The sequence below is a fragment of the Hyla sarda genome, chromosome 3 (genome assembly GCF_029499605.1).
Source record: "Hyla sarda isolate aHylSar1 chromosome 3, aHylSar1.hap1, whole genome shotgun sequence".
In the NCBI taxonomy this organism is placed as follows: domain Eukaryota; kingdom Metazoa; phylum Chordata; class Amphibia; order Anura; family Hylidae; genus Hyla; species Hyla sarda.
This window is the reverse complement of record NC_079191.1, coordinates 316,424,778-316,445,768: the sequence shown is the minus strand read 5'-3', so window position 1 is coordinate 316,445,768 and position 20,991 is coordinate 316,424,778. Positions and strand designations below refer to the sequence as shown.

The window sequence follows — 20,991 nt, the reverse complement described above, 5'->3', positions numbered from 1 at the left end:
TGGTTTAAGATATATTGACGGGTCAGACTTAAAGCGGCAGAGAATCTGTTACTGGCTGCTGAAGACAGCTGCATGAAATGATCAGATAACTTTAGTATGTGTTTTAGACACTGCTTGTGGCAATTATCATATATGTATCATGATAAGTTACATTATCGTAACTAATCAATTCACAGAAAAAACGTGCAATAGAAGTTACTGAGGAGAGCAGGGATGTAAATGTGCAAACCAGCAATTGGAAAGCATATTTGGTATCGCCGCGTGCGTAAATGTCTGAACTATCAAAATATAATGTTAATGATCCTGTACGGTGAATGGCGTAAACGTAAATTTTTCTTTTAAAAAGTCCAAAAATTCTGCTTTTTTATTACATTTTATTAAAAAAAATTCACAAAAAATTATATCAAAGTTTTTTATACGCAAATGTGGTATCAATAAAAAGTACAGATGATGGCGCAAAAAATGAGCCCTCATACCGCCCTATATACGGAAAAATGAAAAAGTTATAGGTGGTCAAAATAGAGCGCTTTTAGATTACTGATTTTGTACAAAAAGTTTTTGATTTTTTTTAAGCGGTACAAAAATATAAAAGTATCTAGCCATGGGTATCAATTTAATCGTACTGACCCACAGAATAAAGAACACATGTCATTTTTACGGTAAATTGTACAGTGTGAAAACGAAACCCTCCAAAATTTTTTGGGGGGTTTGCCGTACATTTTATGGTAAAATGAGAGGTTTCATTACAAAGTACAATTGGTCACACGAAAAACAAGCCCTTATATGGGTCTGTAGATGGAAATGTAAAAGAGTTATGGATTTTAGAGGGCGAGGAGGAAAAAACGAAAATACTAAAATAAAATTGGCCTGGTCCTTAAGGTGAACATGGGCTTGGTAAAGAGAATCTGTCAGCTAATTAACCTGCACTAAACCCAATATACTGGGTATACCTCCCCTATATTCCCTGTCCCCTTACTAAATATGCTGTCTGTCAAGAAGGCCACGGTGTCTGCCGTCTGCTCAGAGAGCAGAGTACATTCCTCCCAGCAGACATAAGCATATTCAGCAAGGGGGTGGGCCAGACTGAAATATGGAGGAGGCAGGGAAGAGTGGTGAGCTGACTCCCTGCCTACATTGCGTACCGCAGCGCATTGTAGCTAGAAGATAAACCTGCCATAACGCTACAACTACTGCACAGATTCACCCACACTATAATCCAGTATATAGGGTTAAAGGGGTACTCCACCCCTAAACATCTTATCCCCTATTTAAAAGTATAGGGGATAAGATGTCTGATCGCGTCCCGCCGCTGGGGATCCCCGTAATATAGCATGCAGCACCCACCGTCTCTTCTTCCGGAAGCTCTGGAGGTTCTGGCTCCCAACCACGGGGACGGAATATCGTGGCGTCACGACTCTGCCCCGTGTGACGTCAGGCCCCGCCCCCCCAATGCAAGTCTATGGGAGGGGGTGTGACAGCTGTAAAATGACTGACGTCATTACAAAGTAGAATTGGTGGCGCAAAAAATAAGCCATCATATGGATTTTTAGGTGCAAAATTGAAAGAGTTATATTTTAAATGTAAGGAGGAAAAAATAAAAATGAAAACGTCAAAACCCCGGGTCCATAAGGGGTTAAAATTGCTGTTGGGAAAAGGCGCCCTTCCAATAAGAGAGACCTTGAGCAGTATGCAAAGGAAGAGTGGTCCAACATTCCGGCTGAGAGGTGTAAGAAGCTTATTGATGGTTATAGGAAGCCACTGATTTCAGTTATTTTTTCCAAAGGGTGCGCAACCAAATATTATGTTAAGGGTGGCAATAATTTTGTCCAGACCATTTTTGGAGTTTGGTGTGACATTATGTCCAATTAGCTTTTTTTCCGCCCTTTTTTGGTTTTGTTCCAATACACACAAAGGGAATAAACATATGTATAGCAAAACATGTGTTACTACAATCCTTTTCTGTGAGAAACACGTCAGTTTCAGGAGTGCCAACACTTACGACTGTATCATCTTGCTTTCTACATATTAGTGCAACAAACACAAAGTTGAAGCAACTTCCAAGCATTAGAACCCTGTAAACAGCATATCTTAACTTCCTGGACCCCTGTGAGTAAGATATAATTCAGTTACACTAAAATAGACTTATTTCATATCTTAATATTAATCTGCGTATCACATGTATCTGCATTGTTAGATATGAAGACAAGTAAATACTCCACTGCTAAGTCTACCTTCAATTAGATACTAAAATAATGAAGGTTGATTAAATACTTCTGATGCTGGCACTGAAACTGTCTTCACAAATGTGTGATCCCGGAAAGAACGCAAGGCCAAATGTTGAGGTAAAGCTAAGCTTGATTTCAGAACAATCAAAGCCAACGTTCCATACACACAAATCTAAAACAGACTTTTCCATATCAATACAAAGAAATGCTTTGCTTGTGGAAAAGAAGTACTGCCAAACATTAAGTGCTCAGTTAGGGGGTATTCATTCAAGACACCAAGCACAATTTAAGCTCTGGTTTGTTTAATCCATGAGGAGGACAAATATGTGTCCATGTTAACACGGAACCTAAATAAAAGTTGTTGTTTTTTATACTCAAATACATATTTTAGCACAATTGTTCAAGGATAGAATACTTCAGATTGTTAAACAGAAAAGTGACGATACGGAGAAGCTTGAAATTGTCTTAAAATTGAATGGTTTCCTCACAAGAGGGTTTTGTTTTTTTGTTTTTTTAGAACACACCCATCTTTAGCTTGTTTAAAGCTGGTTATGGAGCACAGAAACACTAAACATGCTCAGTCTTAGTTTTCAGGAAAGCATATAGGCATGGGATAAAAGGCAATAACCGCAGCACAGATGCTGGAAGCTTTATATAACCAAGAACATATGTTATATGTGTGAAGGAACACATCAACCAGTTTATTCGTAGAAAAGTCCTATGCTAAAGTTGTACAACACTGTGGGAAATACATGGTATATTAAACAATAGAATAGGAATTAATCAGTTTCTCTTCAATGAGGGTCATTTTAATCGAAAAACGTATGATTTAAACCCTTGTATATTTACATCCATGGCAGGCTCCCGTTATGTGAAGCGCGCTCAGGAGCTGAGCGTGCTTCATACCTGGTGGGTCCCGATGCTATCAGCAACCAGGACCAACAGTTAATACCGGACATCGCTGATTGGGCTGATGTCTGGTATTAACCCTTTAGACACCGCAATCAAAGTTGATTGCAGCGTCTAAAACGGGAGAAAACACATGCTGCTTAGCTTTGCGGGCTGTTCGGGACTGCCACGGAGAGGACAGCGGGAGGGTGCTTACCTTTCTTCTTGCTGTCCAATCAGTGTTCTATTGCTCCAAGCCTGCCATTCAGGCTAGAGTAGCAGAGCACCAATGACACTGATTCAATGCTATGCTATGGCATAGAATTGATCAGTGTATGCAATCTAAGATTTACATGTAACAGTCCCCTATGGGAACTAAAAAATGGTGTAAAAAAAAGTTAAATGTCATTTAACCCCTTCAGTAATAAAAGTTTGAATCACCCCCCTTTTCCCATTTAAAAAAATACATGTAAACAAAAATAAAAATAAACATATGTGGCATCACTGCATGTGTAAATGTCCGAATTATAAAAATATAATTAATTAAACCACACGGTCAATAGCGTACACGTAAAAAAAATTCCAAAGTCCAAAATTGCATATTTTTGGTCAATTTGTATAGCCTAAAAATTTTTATAAAAAGCGATCAAAAAGTCCCATCAAAACAAAAATGATACAGACTTCAAAAATAAAAAAAAGTTATAGGGGTCAGAAGATGATAATTTTACACATATTAATTTTAGTGATTGTAATTATAATTTTTTTAAAGTGGTAAAATAATATAAAACCTATATTAATTAGGTATCCTTGTAACCATATGGACATACAGAATAAAGATATGGTGTCATTTTTACTACAAGAGCACACTGGGTAGAATCGGAAGCCCCTAAAAGTTACAAAATGGCATTTTTGACCCACAAATATTTTTTTTCTGGTTTCGCCTTAAATTTTGTGGTGAAATGATTGGTGTTATTACAAAGTACAATTGATGGCAAAAAAACAAGCCCTCATATGGGTCGGTAGGTGCAAAATTGAAAGCGTTCTGATTTTTCAAAGGTGAGGTGGAAAATACAAAAGTGCAAAAATGAAAAAACCTGTGGTCCTTAAGGGGTTAAACACAAATATGAATGTTGTAATTGGTTCCTATTGGGGAGATTTATCAAGACCTTTCCAGAGGAAAATTTGCAGAGTTTCCCATAGCAACCAATCAGATCGCTTCTTTAATTATTGAAAAGGCCTCTGAAAAATTAAAGAAGCGATCTGATTGATTTATATGGGCAACTCAGCAACTTTTTCTCTCGACAGGTTTTGATAAATCTCCTCCTATATGTATAAATAATTTGTATGTTTTCAAAGAATAATGATTATACGGCAACACACAATTGTGCTTAAAAGTTCGCATAGCCTAGCAGAATTGGTACTATGTGCCATTTTTAAAGAGGTACTCCACTGGAAAACACTTTTTAGTTATTTTTTAACTGGTGCCAGAAAGCTAAACAGATTTGTAAATTACTTCTATTTAAAAATCTTAACCCTTCCAGTACTCATCAGCTGCAGTATGTTCCAGGGGAATTTCTTTTCTTTTTGAATTTCCTTTCTGTCTGGCCACAGTGCTCTCTGCTGACACCTCTGTCCATTTTAGGAACTGTCCAAAATAGGAGTAAATCCCCATAGCAAACCTCTCCTGCTCTGGAGAGTTCCTAAAATGGACAGAGGTGTCAGCAGAGAGCACTGTGGTCAGCCAGAAAGGAATTTCAAAAATAAAATAACTTACTGTCGAGCATCCAGCAGCTGATAAGTATTGGAAGAATAAAGATTTTTAAATAGAAGTAATTTACAAATCTGTTAAACTTTCTGGTACCAGATGATTTAAAAAAATAATTTGTCCATTAACCCCGGCCAGGCCATTTTACACCTCAGGACCAGAGCGTTTTTTGCACATCTGACCACTGTCACTTTAAACATTTATAACTCTGGAATGCTTTTAGTTATCATTCTGATTCCGAGATAGTTTTTTCGTGACATATTCTACTTTAACATAGCGGTAAAATTTAATGGTAACTTGCATCATTTCTTGGTGAAAAATCCCAAAATTTGATGAAAAATTTTAAAAATTTGCATTTTTCTAACTTTGAAGCTCTCTGCTTGTAAGGAAAAAGGATATTCCAAATAAAAAAAAATTTGATTCACATACACAATATGTGTACTTTATGTTTGCATCATAAAATTAACGTGTTTTTACTTTTGGAAGACACCAGACGGCTTCAAAGTTCAGCAGCAATTTTCCAATTTTTCACAAAATTTTCAAACTCACTATTTTTCAGGGACCAGTTCAGGTTTGAAGTGGATTTGAAGGGTCTTCATATTAGAAATACCCCACAAATGACCCCATTATAAAAACTGCACCCCCAAAGTATTCAAAATGACATTCAGTCAGTGTTTTAACCCTTTAGGTGTTTCACAGGAATAGCAGCAAAGTGAAGGAGAAAATTCACAATCTTCATTTTTTACACTCGCATGTTCTTGTAGACCCAATTTTTTTATTTTTACAAGGGGTAAAAGGAGAAAATGTATACTTATATTTGTAGCCCTATTTCTCTCGAGTAAGGACATACCTCATATGTCTATGTAAAGTGTTCGGCGGGCACAGTAGAGGGCTCAGAAGCGAAGGAGCGACAAGGGGATTTTGGAGAGCAGGTTTTTCCGAAATGGTTTTTGGGGGGCATGTTGCATTTAGGAAGCCCCTCTGGTGCCAGAACAGCAAAAAAAAAAAACACATGCCATACCATTTTGGAAACTAGACTCCTTGAGGAATGTAACAAGGAATTTAGTGAGCCTTAATACCCCACAGGTGTTTCACGACTTTTGCATATGTAAAAAAAAAATTATTTTTTTTCACTAAAATGTGTTTCCCCCCAAATTTCACATTTTTGCAAGGGTTACTAGCAGAAAAGACCCCCCAAAATTTGTAACCCCATCTCTTCTGAGTATGGAGGTACCCCATAAGTTGACCTGAAGTGCACTACGGGTGAACTACAATGCTCAGAAGAGAAGGAGTCATATTTGGCTTTTTGAGAGCAAATTTTGCTCGGGGGGCATGTCGCATTTAGGAAGCCCCTATGGTGCCAGAACAGCAAAAAAAAAAAACACATGGCATACCATTTTGGAAACTAGTCCCCATGAGGAACGTAACAAGGAATAAAGCGAGCCTTAATACCCCACAGGGGTTTCACGACTTTTGCATATGTAAAAAAAAAAAAAAATTTCACTAAAATGTGTGTTTCCCCCCAAATTTCACATTTTTGCAAGGGTTAATAGCAGAAAAGACCCCCCAAAATTTGTAACCCCATTTCTTCTGAGTATGGAAATACCCCATGTGTGGACGTCAAGTGCTCTGCTGGCGCACTACAATGCTCAGAAGAGAAGGAGCGCCATTGAGCTTTTGGGAAAAAAATTGTTTGGAATGGAAGTCAGGGGCCATGTGCGTTTACAAAGCCCCCCGTGGTGCCAGAACAGTGGAACCCTCCACATGTGACCCTATTTTGGAAACTACACCTCTCACAGAATTTAATAAGGGGTGCAGTGAGTATTTACACCCCACTGGCGTTTGACAGATCTTTGGAACAGTGGGCTGTGCAAATGAAAAATAAAATTTTTCATTTTCACGGACCACTGTTCCAAAAATCTGTCTGACACCTGTGGGGCATAAAATCTCACTGTACCCCTTATTACATTCCCTGAGGGGTGTAGTTTGCAAAATGGGGTCACATGTGGGTATTTTTTTGGGGGGGGGTTATGTCAAAACCGCTGTAAAATCAGCCACCCCTGTGCAAATCACCAATTTAGACCTCAAATGTACATGGTGCGCTCTTACTCCTGAGCCTTGTTGTGCGTCCGCAGAGCATTTTACGCCCACATATGGGGTATTTCTATACTCAGGAGAAATTGCGTTACAAATTTTGGGGGTCTTTTTTTCCTTTTAACGCTTGTGAAAATAAAAAGTAAAGGGCAACACCGGCATGTTAGTGTAAATTTTTTTTTTTTACACTAACAAGCTGGTGTAGCCCCAACTTTTCCTTTTCATAAGGGGTAAAAGGAGAAAAAGCCCCCCAAAATTTGTAGTGCAATTTCTCCCGAGTACGGAGATACCCCATATGTGGCACTAAACTGTTGCCTTGAAATACGACAGGGCTCCAAAGTGAGAGAGCACCATGCGCATTTGAGGACTAAATTAGGGATTGCACAGGGGTGGACATAGGGGTATTCTATGCCAGTGATTCCCAAACAGGGTGCCTCCAGCTGTTTCTAAATTCCCAGCATGCCTGGACAGTCAGTGGCTGTCCGGAAATGCTGGGAGTTGTTGTTTTGCAACAGCTGGAGACTCCGTTTTGGAAACACTGCCATACAATAAGTTTTTCATTTTTATTGGGGGGACAGTGTAAGGGGGTGTATATGTAGTGTTTTACCCTTTATTATGTTTTAATGTAGTGTAGTGTTTTTAGGGTACATTCGCACTGGCGGGTTACGGTGAGTTTCTCGCTAGAAGTTTGAGCTGCGGCGAAAAATTTGCCGCAGCCCAAACTTGAAGCAGGAAACTTACTGTAAGCCTGCCCGTGTGAATGTACCCTGTACGTTCACATGGGGGGGGGGGGGGGGGGCAAACCTCCAGCTGTTTCAAAACTACAACTCCCAGCATGTACTGACAGACCGTGCATGCTGGGAGTTGTACTTTTGCAACAGCTGGAGGCACACTGGTTGGAAAACCTTCAGTTAGGTTCTGTTACCTAACTCAGTATTTTCTAACCAGTGTGCCTCCAGCTGTTGCAAAACTACAACTCCCAGCATGTACTGATCGCCGAAGGGCATGCTGGAAGATGTAGTTATGCAATAGCTGGAGGTACGCAACTACAACTCCCAGCATGCAGAGACAGCTGATTGCTGTCAGGGCATGCTGGGATTTGCAGTTTTGCATCTGGAGGGCTACAGTTTTAGTGAACACTGCAAAGTGATCTCCAAACTGTGGTCCTCCAGCTGTTGCAAAACTACAATTCCCAGCATGCCCTGACAGCAAACAGTTGTTTGAGCATGCTAGGAGTTGTAGTTTTGCAAGATCTGGAGGGCTACAGTTTAGGAACCACTATATAGTGGTCTCAAACTGTAGCCCTCCAGCTGTTGCAAAACTACATATTCCAGCATGCCCAAACAGCTGTCTGGGCATGCTGGGAGTTGTAGTTTTGCAACATCTGGAGGGCTACAGTTAGAGACCACTGTATAATGGTCTCAAACTGTACCCTCCAGATGTTGCTAGGCAACTCACCGGCTTCCGTCGGATCCAGCCGCACGTCATCGTCGCCCGCCGATCTCCGTTGCCTGCAGCCTCCGACGCCCGCCCGGATGGGTAAGTGGATCTTCGGCGCCGGTCCCCGTCGTTTCCCCGTCCTGCCCCGCCTATTGTGGGAGGGCAGGACGGGGAAAACGAAAGTAAACCCCTCCGCCCCCGATCTGCTATTGGTGGTCGCGTCTAGACCACCAATAGCAGGGATAGGAGGGGTGGCACCCGTGCCACCTCACTCCTATCGCTTCAGGGGGATCGTGGGTGTCTTAGACACCCGCGATCCCCCTTACATTCCGGGTCACCGGGTCACTATAGACCCGTAATGACCCGGAATCGCGCAAATCGCAAGTGTGAATTCACTTGCGATTTGCCGCGATCGCCGACATGGGGGGGTCTGATGACCCCCCTGGGCATTTGCACGGGATGCCTGCTGAATGATTTCAGCAGGCATCCCGCTCCGATCCCCGCCTGGCGGGGACTAAAACTGCCCATGACGTAAATGTACGTCCCTGGTCCTTAAGACCCAGGGTGTCGGGACGTACCGTTACGTCATGGGTCCTGTAGGGGTTAAAGAAAACACGAATGAGCAGAACAAAACACATTTACTTTTTATGGGATTCATGTTCAACTGTAGGGTATAACAGAATGGCACAATCATAAAACATGAAAACAACAAAAATGAAATGACCCCTGTTCAAAATTCTGCATACTCATATTTCTAAATACTGTGTATTGCACCTATTAGCATCAATGACAGTGTGCAGTCTTTTATAATAGTTATCTATGAGGCCTAGAATTCTTCCAAATATAGCTGCTGATTTGTCCAGGCAAAATTCCTCCAGGTCATGGAAAATCCATGGTTGCCTTCCATAAATCCCCAGAGTTGCTTCATGATGATAGGGTCAGGACACTATGATGGCTACTTTAGAACCTTCACCTTTTCTGCTGTAAATCACTGTGCCTAAGGTCATTATCATGCTGGAAAGTACAAGAGTGCCCTACATGCAGCTTTCCTGCAGAACAATGTATATTGGCTGCTGGTATTTTCTAATAATATGCTGCATTTATCTTGCTATCAATTAAAATAAGTTTCCCTGTGCCTTTAGAGCTTACACGACCCAAAACATCAAAGAACACTACGATGCTTTACAGTGGGGTTGCTATTCTTTTGCCATAGGTATTGTTTACCCCTTTCCAAACACAGCACTTATAGTATTGACCATAAAGCTGTTCCTGTTACAGTGTGCTGGAAGCTGTTAGGTGTGTCAAGGTGTTGTCAGACATATTGCAACTGGACTTTTTTGTGGCATAGCCGCACTAAAAATTTATTTCTGGCAACTTGGACATGCAACAAATTTTTTTGTACTATCGTCATTGTGCTCCTAAAAACAACCAAACTGTCTTTTCCCAGAGCAGCCTGTATTTATTTCTCCAGAGGTTACCTGTGGACTTTTATTTGTATACCAAATTATTCTTCTGGCAGATGTGGCTAAAATATTGGACTGACCTTGGCATGGAAAGATCACATAATGTTCTACTTCTAAATAAGGGACTGCACAGTATTGGCTATCCTCTTTTTAAAGTTCCATTATCTTGCTATGCAGGTTAGTCTTTTGTCAGTTATTTTCTGTTCCCTATGTGAGAGCTAATAAACTATTTATATACAGACACTAAATGCAATTGAAAAAGCCACAGGTGTGAGAAATAAAACTTTAAAGAGTACCTGTCGGTGGCTTGGCACGCACAGGATTGGCCGCACATTGAAGAGGCTCCTGCTCCGGTGGCCATTTAACTTTTGATGACCCTGCTCCTCCATGGGGAGGACCTCCCGGCGGGCTAAAGCATCCCCGGCACCTGCCCGGCTGATCCCCGCAGCTCCCGGAGGAATTCTCCGCTTTGTCCAGCCGCCTCCAGTTCCGGCACCTTCCTCGCCCTCCGCCATTGCAGGGCCTGCGCTTAGGCTCCTGCAGCCGGGTGTCGCAGCTTCCCGGCACTCCACCTGCCTCCTCTCTGTTGCCGGCGGGGACGCTGTGGACCCCCTCACCTCTGCTGCTACCTGCCTCCGGAACCTCTGTAGTCCCTGGGGCTCCAGTCCAGCCGTCCCTGATGTCCGCAGCAGCACTGCCCCTGGGGCCTCCACCAGCTGCTGTTCCCTAGGCTGCACTTCCTCCTCCTGTCTCTTCAACCCTGGACCCGGCTGGAGGTACTCTTCCTGTCCCTTGGCGCCCTCGGTGAACCCCTGCAACCCTGCACAGCCACCTGTAGCCTCCCTCTTCTCCTCTCCTCAGGGCCTGGGGACACCATCTTGGGCCTCTCTGGTGAGGGGCTTGCCTTCCCCTCCAACATGTTCCCTGCACCTGGCAGCTGATCCCCCCCCCTGCTCAGCCTCCCCCTCCCTTGGGTCTCTGGATGGGGGTTCGGGGCCGTGCTCCACCTCGCAGCCTTCCTGGGTTGGCTCTGCACCGACCTCATTTGGGTCCCCTCACCCTGCACAGCTGAATCCCCTGGCTGCTTGCTACTCTTCCACCTGCTCTCCTAAGCCGCAGAGGCAGCGCACCATGCTGTCCTCAGGGGTCCCTCACCAGCCTTCCCCGGTTGCGGCCACACCATCCTGGGATACCCTTTTGGATTCTGATATTCCATGCTCCGGCCTTTCCCTCTCTTCCTCAGCTATGCCAGATCTGGGCCACCTACTTTCCCAAATTCCAACTAAAGAGGACTTCCGGGCCTTCATGGCTGAGGTTAAGGACACCTGTCGGGCTGAAATAGCTTCCATACCACAGGATCTCCAGAATGTTTTTGACCTTGTGGATGGTCTGGAGGGGGTTCATGACGCTACCAGGGAATATGTTGCCCAGCTCCAATCTACAATTGCCTCTCAGAATCTCCAGAATCAATTCTCAGTGATCTCCATGCTCATGTTGAGGACTTGGACAATAGGGGGAGGCGCAACAACATCAGGGTCCGAGGAAAGCCGGAGGCTTTCCGTGATGAGGATCTCTTTCTCACTTTGGAAGCTATCTTCAACATTATCCTTGGAGAACCTGCCACACACAAGATTAAGCTGGACAGGGCACACCGGCGCTCCACCCTGAATCTACTGTCGGGGACCCATGAGATGTCATCTGCTGTGTTCATGATTTTCTAGTTAAGGAGGCTATCATGGCCAAAGCCAGATCCCTGCGGAACTTCAATTTTGATGGGGCTCCTATCCAACTTTTCCAGGACTTATCTTGGTTCAATCTCAGGAAGAGGCGGATGCTTCAACCCCTCCTGGGGGTCCTCTGTTCCCACAATGTGCCCTACCTTTGGAACTTTCCATTTGCCCTGCACGCCCAGACAGATGGACGCTCTGCTGTTCTACATTCCTACTCTGACCTACTACCCTTCTGCTCCACCCTGGAGCTGCCTGTGCCGTAGCTGGTAGATTGGAACTTGTCCCCACCACCTCCTCCTCTACCGCCCATCTGGCAACCTGTCCGGGCCCGCCGTTCTGGTTCCCAGAGGAAACCACCTTCTCCTGTCCCGGGGGCATCTCCTCGGGCTCCCCCTTGAGGGGGTGCCTGGGACTCCCCACTGGCTCCCTGATGTTCCTCGATTGGATGTTTTCTACATGGTGCAGGACTGCCTCCCCTTGCTGTTCTCATTTTGTTTTTGCATAAGTTTTTTGCGACTCTGATGTTGCATTTTTTGGTCACCAATGGTTTTCTTTTTTCTTGACTTACTGTAGTCTTTTGCCATGGCCTTGGAGTTGGATGCCTTCCTTTTTGGTAGTTGTTCTTTGTTAGTGCCCTTCTACCTCCCCACTCGAGGCCGTAGCAATGGACTGCCCATGCCTTGGTCCATGGCCCACTCCGGTTGTCTTGGCCTCCGCATTGACTCCTTGGTCAATGGTTCTCTCATTTGTTTGGTATTGTTTTTTTGTTTGTTCTCTGTTGTCTTGTACGTCTGTTATCTGTCTGTCCGTCCTCTTGTTTCCCCTTGTTCCCTCTCTCTTCTTTTTCCCTTCTACTTCTAGGTTGCTTTTCTTTGCCTCTCCTCTCCAAGAACCGGGCTCTGTGGCTGCTGGAATCCCCCTGGACTATTTTGTGAGTATGCTTCCTCATAGGTTTTCTTGTTCTTTTTACCACACACCATGGTTAAGTGTCTCTCCTTGAACGTTAAAGGGTTGAACTCCCCCTCTAAGAGGCATTTGTTACAAAGGGAGCATGTTGCCCTGTGAGCTGACATAGTTTTCCTTCAGGAGACACACTTTGACTATTCTGGTTCCTTTCAATTTCTTACACATCTCTTTCCCCAAACGTGCTCTGCTGTCTCTGATTGGAAATCGGCAGGGGTAGCTGTCTTAGTTTCTAGGTCCTGCCCATACAAGTCTCCTCTTCATATTTGGACCCTCAGGGGCGTTACGTGGTGTTAGAGGGGGTGCTGGTAGGGGACCCGCTTTTACTTTGTAATCTCTATGCCCCAAACACCTCTCAGATCCCCTTCCTGCCTCCTATCTCCTGGTCTGATCACGGCCCCATTCTACTTTCCTTTACTTGCTCCCCCTCTTCTCTTTGGACCTGCTTTTGGAGATTGAATGATTCTCTCCTTATATCGCTGCCTTCTCGGGACTCAATACAGACGTGTCTGACTGAGTAATTTGCCACTAATGAAGGTTCAGTCTCCTCTCAGGCTGTCCTATTCGAAGCCCACAAGTCTGTGATACGTGGACACTGTGTTGCATTGGGTGCTCGGCTTAAGCGTGACGCCTTGAAGCACTCTTGCTTTCATTATCACCCTACTGGCATCTCCCATCTCTTTGTTGACTATTATACTAAGCTTTATTCGTTCCCTTCTCAGCTTCCATCCGATCCGGTGGAACGAGTGGCAGCGCTTGACTCTTATCTCTCCAGATGTGGCCTGCCAACTCTGTCGGGGGCTGATCGGGAGGTTCTCAATGCACCTATCACCGAGGAAGAACTCTTGGAGGTCCTGAAATCTCTGCCTGTTGGTCGTTCCCCTGGCCCGGACGGTTTCACGTATTTATACCATAAGACCTTTTCCTCTGTCCTTGTGCCAAAGCTTGTTCAACTTTTCAACTCTTTTATGGGGGGGGGGGGGGGAGGTGATCCTGCAGTCCTTTTTACACTCCTTGATTACCTTGATACCCAAACTTGGTAAAGATCCGCATGATTGTTCTAGTTACCGACCTATTGCCCTTCTTAACTCAGACTTAAAACTGTTCTCCAAGGTGTTGGCGGTCAAGCTTTGTGCCTTTGTCCCTTCCCTTATCCACAAGGATCAGGTCGGGTTTATTCCCTGCCATCAAGGTGGCGACAACACCAGGAGGGTAATAGATCTGGTGGACCTGGTCAATCGGAGATACGAGCAAGCACTGCTCCTTAGCCTTGATGCCAAAGGATAGGGGATAAGATGTAAGATCGCCGGGGTCCCGCTGCTGGGGGCCCCCGGGATCTCGGCTGCTGCACTCAACGGTACGGCTTCCACTTCACACCTGCAACGCTGGAGGCTTCGGAGCCCGACCACAATGGCGAAGGAGCGTGACGTCACGACTCCGCCCCGTGTGACGTCATGCCCCGCTCCCTGCAATGCAAGTCTATGGGAGGGGGCGTGACGGACCTCCCATAGACTTGCATTGAGGGAGCGGGGCATGACGTCACACAGGGCGGAGTCGTGACTTCACGCTCGTCCGCCATGGTGGTCGGGCTCCGAAGCCTCCATCGTTGCTGGTGTGAGGTGGAAGCCGTACAGGTGGGTGCAGCAGCTGAGATCCCGGGAGCCCCCAGCAGCGGGACTCCGGCGATCTGACATCTTATCCCCTATCCTTTGGATAGGGGATAAGATGTCTAGGGGTGCGGAGTACCCCTTTAAAAACATATAAAGGTTGAGAATTTTAACAGAAAGTAAATAGCAAAGTGTCTTATAATAACATAAGGAACAATATATTAAAAGTTTAGTTTGGTGTCAGGTACACTTTAAAGCATACCTGTTATTTTAGGGGACTTTTTAGGATAAGCTGCCTGTGTGTACAAGTAACAGCACTATTACTGCCCATTATATAATGGCATGTTTCTACCAGCTGACCTGCTGTGTGCGAAATGTCCCAGTACGGGGTATTGCAGGGGGGGGGGTTCGCAGTGGTCAGACCCCCCGAGATCAGATGTTTATCCACTATCCTGCTGATAGGAGATACATTTCTTATCACTGGACATCTTTGAGCCCTCGTCTGAGATAGCTTACCTAAAGAGCTGTCTGTATAATCTTTCTCTCTCTGCCTTGCTAATGTGCTCCGAGGCACTTTCCCTCCGTTCTCCCCCTCAATAGACTTGTATATCTTGAAATGTGTTCCGTGAGTGTACTAGGACAGAGACAGAGGGCACATATTATCTGAATTTTTAGAATGGAATACATTCGGACAGGAGAGGGGGGGAGAGGGGATACAAAACTTGATAACAGGAGAAAGAAGCATTTTTGTCTAATAAGTTATATATATTTCTTATATTGACTTGTACTATTGACAGTTGGGCTTTAATTGCCATTTTAGCAAATGCATTAAAAAGGAAAACAAAACATTTACATGGACATTAGTATTCAGATCCTTTTCTATGATACCTAAAGCGCACCTTTCATAGTGTAAAAAAAAGAAAAAAAAGTGATATGTTACTCAGGACCCAAGCCTGATCATGTGCATATAATTTTTATGTGTCTCAGACCTATATATACAGAGATATAAGCATTTATCTGCTGGTGAGTTACTTTTTCATTGTGCAGGCTGGAGGGGGCGTGTCAGTCTGTCTCCCTCACAGGAGCAAACCTGTGCAGTCAGCCAATCAGTACTCTCTACTCTGTAACCCTTTCATTTCTGGTTTTATGCTGTGTCATGTTACACAGAGAAAGATACTTGGAGCTTGCCTGCAGTAATCAGAAGACATTATGGTGAATTCATAACAGGATAAAATGTATGAATATAAGAATAGATCTTTATAAAATTAGTGCAAGATAAAAGTACAGCATTTTTATGAATACATGTTCTATCTGTTTTATCTTCTCCTAGTACTGGATGCTAATCAGCATAGCTGTCACTATGTGTGTCATTCATCTTTCACAGACTCCTCAATGTCTGATCAACTTCTTTGTCATTCAGGAGTCCGAGAAAGCTTTGACTATTTCAGCATGCTGGGAGTTGTAGTTTAGTAACAACTGAAGCTGCAGTGTTTGTAAATAACTGTGTTAGAGCAGTGTTGCCTCCAGCTGTTTTAAAACTACAGCTCCCAGCATGTCCACACATCCTTTATCTGTAGTTTTGCATACACGATAGAAATCTCCTATACTGGATACCGGTATGCTTTACGGCCGGTATCCAGTATGCTGTAAAATCTAGACTAGTCTGTCTGGCTAAAAGACAGGCGACCCGTAGTGGTGGCTATTTTGAACTTTAATTTCAGATCAAAATAAAAATTTTTTTTTACAGGTGTGTATTGTGAAATGTCATGTTATAATGAGTCCTGCAATATATGAAAAGTTTTTAACAATGACAGTGCCTCTTTAAATGTAGCTCTGGGGCCTCCCATTTCTCAACTATTTTAGAGATGATTCTTCAACTTATTTGGAGTCACCTGTGTTAAATTCAGTTGACACAATTTGGAAAGACACACCCCTGCTTTATAATGTTTTACAGCTAACAATGCATAAAAGTGCAAGAACCAAGCCATGAGGAACAAAGAACTACTTGTAGTGTACAAAGACAGGATTGTGTGAAGGCACATACTGTGGACAAAAAATGTCTGCTGCATTGAAAGTTCCCAAGAGAACAGTGGCCTCCATAAGTCTTTAATGTAAAAAGCTTGGAACAACCAGGACTCTTTGAGCTCGTGGCCTGACCAAACTTAGCAATCAGGAGAGAGGCGAACAAAAACCCAATGGTCACTCTGCCTGAGCTCCAAAGGTCCTGTGTGCAGATTGGAGAAATGTCCAGAAGGTAAACTATTACTACGGTATTCCTCCAAGTCCTTTCTTTAGTAAAAGATACATGGAGTTTGCAAAAAAGCACCTATAGGGGTCTCAGACTGCGAAAAGCAAGATTCTCTGCTTTGATGGATCAAAAATTGTATTTTCCAACCTGCAAAGGGGTACTCTGGGGGAAAAAAAATTTTAAAACAAAATTAACTGGTGCCAAAAAGTTAAACAGATTTGTAAATTACTTCCATTAAAAATCTTCACCCTACCAGTACTTATCAGCTGTTGTATTCTACAGAGGAAGTTGTATAGTTCTTTTCTGCCGAACCACAGTGCTCTCTGCTGGCACATCTGTCCATGTCAGGAACTTTCCATAGCAGGAACAAATCCACATAGCAAACCTTACCTGTTCTGGACAGTTAATGATGTAGACAGAGGTGTCAGCAGAGAGCACTGTGGTCAGACAGAAAATAACTATACAACTTCTTCTGTAGTATACAGCAGCTGATAAGTACTGGAAGGATTAAGATTTTTAAATAGAAGTAATTTACAAATCTGTTAAACTTTCTGGCACCAGTTGATTAGAAAAAATTGTTTTACACCGGAGTACCTCTTTAATTTTAAGCACTACTCATTGTCTGCCTAATACCATCCGTACAGTGAAGCAGGTGGTAGCAGCTTCATGTTGTGGGGGTGTTTAACAGCAGATAGTACAGGGCAAAGTTAAGGGAACGCTTAATGAAGCAAAGTACAGAGATATTCATAATGAAAACACAGGAGTGGCTTAGTGACATCTCTGTGAATGTTCTTGAGTGGCCTGGCCAGAGCCATGACTTTGAAACCAATCCAACATCTATGGAGAGACCTGAAAATAGCTGCCCACAGGTGGTACCCATCTAATCTGACAGAGTTGAAGAGGAATAGCAGTAAATCCCCATGTCCAGATGTGCGCACCTTTGTGACATCTACCCCCAAAAAGTACAGAGTAAAGCATCTGAATACTTACACCTATGCAAAAATGTTCTTGATTAAAATGATCTTTTCACATTCTTATTATGTGAAGCTGAGTTTAGATTGATGGGGGTAAACTTGGTCAATTGTAGCACAACGCAGCATCACAACAAAATGTAAAAAATGTAAAAAAGAGTCTGAAGACTTTGAAAATAAACTGTATACACACAGGGGACATTTATCAACGTCAGTGTAGGTGTAATGATGTTATATAGAGGTGGTGGACTCGGATTGTGCATGCACCAAATTTGTTAAATGGTGCAGGGCATGTGATAAATATGAGGCTAGTAAATATGTTTGTAAAATTTCCCTTCAGAACACCACTTTGTAATTCTCTGCAACTTTTTTTTTAATCTTTGCGACTTTTTGAAACTGCTGTCTACAGCCAGTTTTGTAAGCCCGGTCTTGGCTAGTGTATGTTTGTGCTGTAATTGAGGGCTATGTGACAAATCTGCCATTTTTTGAGAACAGTAGCAATTCATAAATCACTTACCACTGCAAAGTAAAAAAGGCAAAAGTGTGTATCAGAGAGACAGGGCGCAAGGCCAATAACTTTGCTTTTTAGCTAACCCCTGTAAGCTTGGTCAGTGTAGGGACTGTTGTCCAGTTTAGAGCAGTCACTTAGGGCAGATTATCCACGAAGGTAGGGACAGTGGGTTGGGTTCAGCTAAAGCAGGGGTCTCAAACTCCCGGCCCGCGGGCCATTTGTGGCCCGAGGAACGAAAGTTTGTGGCCCATGCCAGGTATGTAGTAAAGAAAACTGTGTCTTGAAGCAGTTCTGTGTCCTGAGCAGAGCAGAAACTGCACACGCCCCCCCTTCAACCAATCACAGTGTCTCAGCACAGTGACTCTTTCTCAGCTATTCGGGACACAGAACCCTTCAAGACACAGTCTATGTGTGTGTGCATGTGTGTCTGTCTGTCTGTCTATGTGTGTGTGTCTGTCTGTCTATGTGTGTGTGCATGTGTGGGTGTCTGTGTGTGAGTCAGGGGGAGGGGGGGGGGTAATCGAAAATGCTAACTAATGTGGGGAACCTGCTACTACCTAATGTGGGGAACCTGCTATTACCTAATGTGGGAAACCTGCTTCTACCTAATGTGGGGAACCTGCTTCTACCTAATGTGGGGAACCTGCTACTACCTAATGTGGGGAACCTGCTACTACCTAATGTGGGGAACCTGCTGCCTACCTAATGTGGGGAACCTGCTGCCTACCTAATGTGGGGAACTTGCTGCCCACCTAATGTGGGGAACCTGTTGCCTACCTAATGTGGGGAACGACCATAAGTAGCACCGCCATCATCCGTCAGCTCATGCTATTACTACACGGAGTAGGGGGAATTAGGGGGTTGCTGGTGGATGATGGGGGTGCTACTGCTGGTGGAGGGTGTTGCTGGTGGATGATGAGGGGCGTATGATGAGGGCATTATATGTAATGGGCGCATGCGGACCAGCCTCACCCAGCTGCTACCTCCAGTGGCCCCCGGATAATTTGAGTTTGAGACCCCTGAGCTAAAGGCTTCACTGTTTCCTCTACTCATAACTACTGCATTGAAGTATTCAGACCCTTTACTCTGTACTTTGGCAATCTTCTTGAGTATGATGCCACAAGGTTTGCACATCTGGATTTGGTGATTTTCTGCCATTCTTCTTTGCAGATCCTCAAACTCTGTCAGGTTGGATGAAGACCATTGGTGTACAGCCAATATCACGTCTCTTTAGAGATGTCTGATTAGGTTGAAGTCAGGGCATTGGCTGGGCCACTCAAGACCCTCACAGAGTTGTCCCTTATCAACTTCTGTGTTGTTTTGGTTGTGTAAAGAGCAAATACCTTGTTGGAAGGTGAACCATTCTAAAGTCCAGAGAACTATTGATCAAGTCTTCAATAAGAATATCTCTGTACTTTGCTCAAATCAGCTCTTCCTGAATCTTGACTAGTCTCCCTGCCTCAGCTGCTGAAAAACACCACCACAGCATGATGCTGCCACCACCATGCTTCACTGTAGGGATGATATTGGGCGGGTCATGAGAAGTGCCTGGTTTCCTCAGGCATGGCACTTAAATTGTTACATGTTACATTTTTGTTCCATTAGAGCAGCGAATCTTGTTTCTCAGTTTCTTTTTTTTTTTTAGTTGCATATGCCAGGGGAGCTTCCATGTGTCTTTTACTGAGGAGATTCTTTTTTTCTGTCCACTCTGCCATAAAACCCAGATAGGAGGAGTGCTGCAGTGATGGTGGACTTGCTGGAAGTTTCTCCCATCTGCACACACAGGATCTTTAGAGCTCAGCTGGAGTGACCATTGGGTTCTAGGTCACCTCTTACAAAGGCCTTTCTTTCCCATGATTACTTTGGTAGGGCAGCCAGCTCAAGGGTCCTGGTTGTTCCAAACCTTTTTCTTTTTTCAGAATTATGGAGGCCACTGTGCACTTTCAGGGCAGCAGACATTTTTTGTACTCTTCTACAGATCTGGGCCTCCACACAATCCTATCTCTAGGCTCTGCAGGCAAATATTTTTTTCCTGTTTTCAGTTCAGTTTGCTAAAGGAGGAATGCATCTTACAGTCCAAAAATATAATGGTTAAGGTGCACTCCTCACTTGTGACATATAGCTATGCAGAGACAACAGAAAAAGGCGAAGCACTACACAGGGTAAAATTCTTCAAATTATAATTTATAAAGTAAAAAAGCTGGCTGAAGATTCTAAAATTATTCCAGGGATTGTCATGGAAAGCCCTCAAAACTTGGACCAGTAGAGTCACAACATTGTCTCCCTGCTGACTTCTATACACATTTCTGTCAACACAAATTTTTTGTGGAATATTTATTGCCAAATCATACAAGGACTATTCAGATCAGAGCAGTACTATTACCGGTTTGTCCTTCAAAAACAATAGAAGGGCATTTATATAAAAAAAAAACTGAAAAAAAGGAAATAACTGTGGCTGCTATCAGTACTGTATTAAGTATAAACTGTGGCACTTGAAAAATGAGCATGCTCAAATTGTCCTGTTATTCAATTTGCAAGTGTTGCCCATGTGCCACAATATCTGTCCCTACATTACGTAACCCAGGTTTCACAAAAAAAGTGGATACCATACTGAGAAAAAGGGTTTATTACCCTTGTCTTACATCATGTTACAATATATTATTTCTCGTGCACCAAATAGATAAATGTATTTAATGAAAATTTAAACATATCATGCATAACAATTGGCATACAGCGAGGAGAAAAAAATATTGGCTCATATTACAGGTTTCTGCATTCTATGCATTTTTCACCTTTAATTGTTTCAGATACTCAAACTTCATTTAAAATAAGACAAGGAAAAACTATAGTAAACATAAGTAACAATAAAATGATAATATAATTTATTAATGGAAAATGTTATCGAATACCAATATGTCACCTTTTTTATTTTTTTTAAAACAACTTTTTATAGTTTTTTTTTAATTTTAATACAATCAAATAGCCTTGAGGCATACCCCGAATATGGCTGATCAATGAAAAGGAGCAAAGCAATAATACATATAGACCCCACATAAGGCAGAAACGTATAGATGTGAGCATGGCTT

At 43.3% G+C, this 20,991-nt stretch overlaps 1 protein-coding gene across 7 annotated transcripts in view; it reads right to left on the bottom strand.

The window, feature by feature from the left end:
- WDR27 (WD repeat domain 27) overlaps nucleotides 1-20,991 on the bottom strand; it is a 421,522-nt gene that overhangs the window by 116,004 nt on the left and 284,527 nt on the right. For 6 of the 7 annotated variants that reach the window (XM_056567129.1, XM_056567126.1, XM_056567130.1 and 3 more), the window contains one exon: nucleotides 14,692-14,809. The exons of the other annotated variant lie outside the window; for it this stretch is intronic. In XM_056567129.1, the coding sequence (XP_056423104.1) occupies nucleotides 14,692-14,809 (118 nt within the window). The remainder of the gene's footprint in view (nucleotides 1-14,691; nucleotides 14,810-20,991) is intronic. 7 annotated transcript variants of the gene reach the window in all.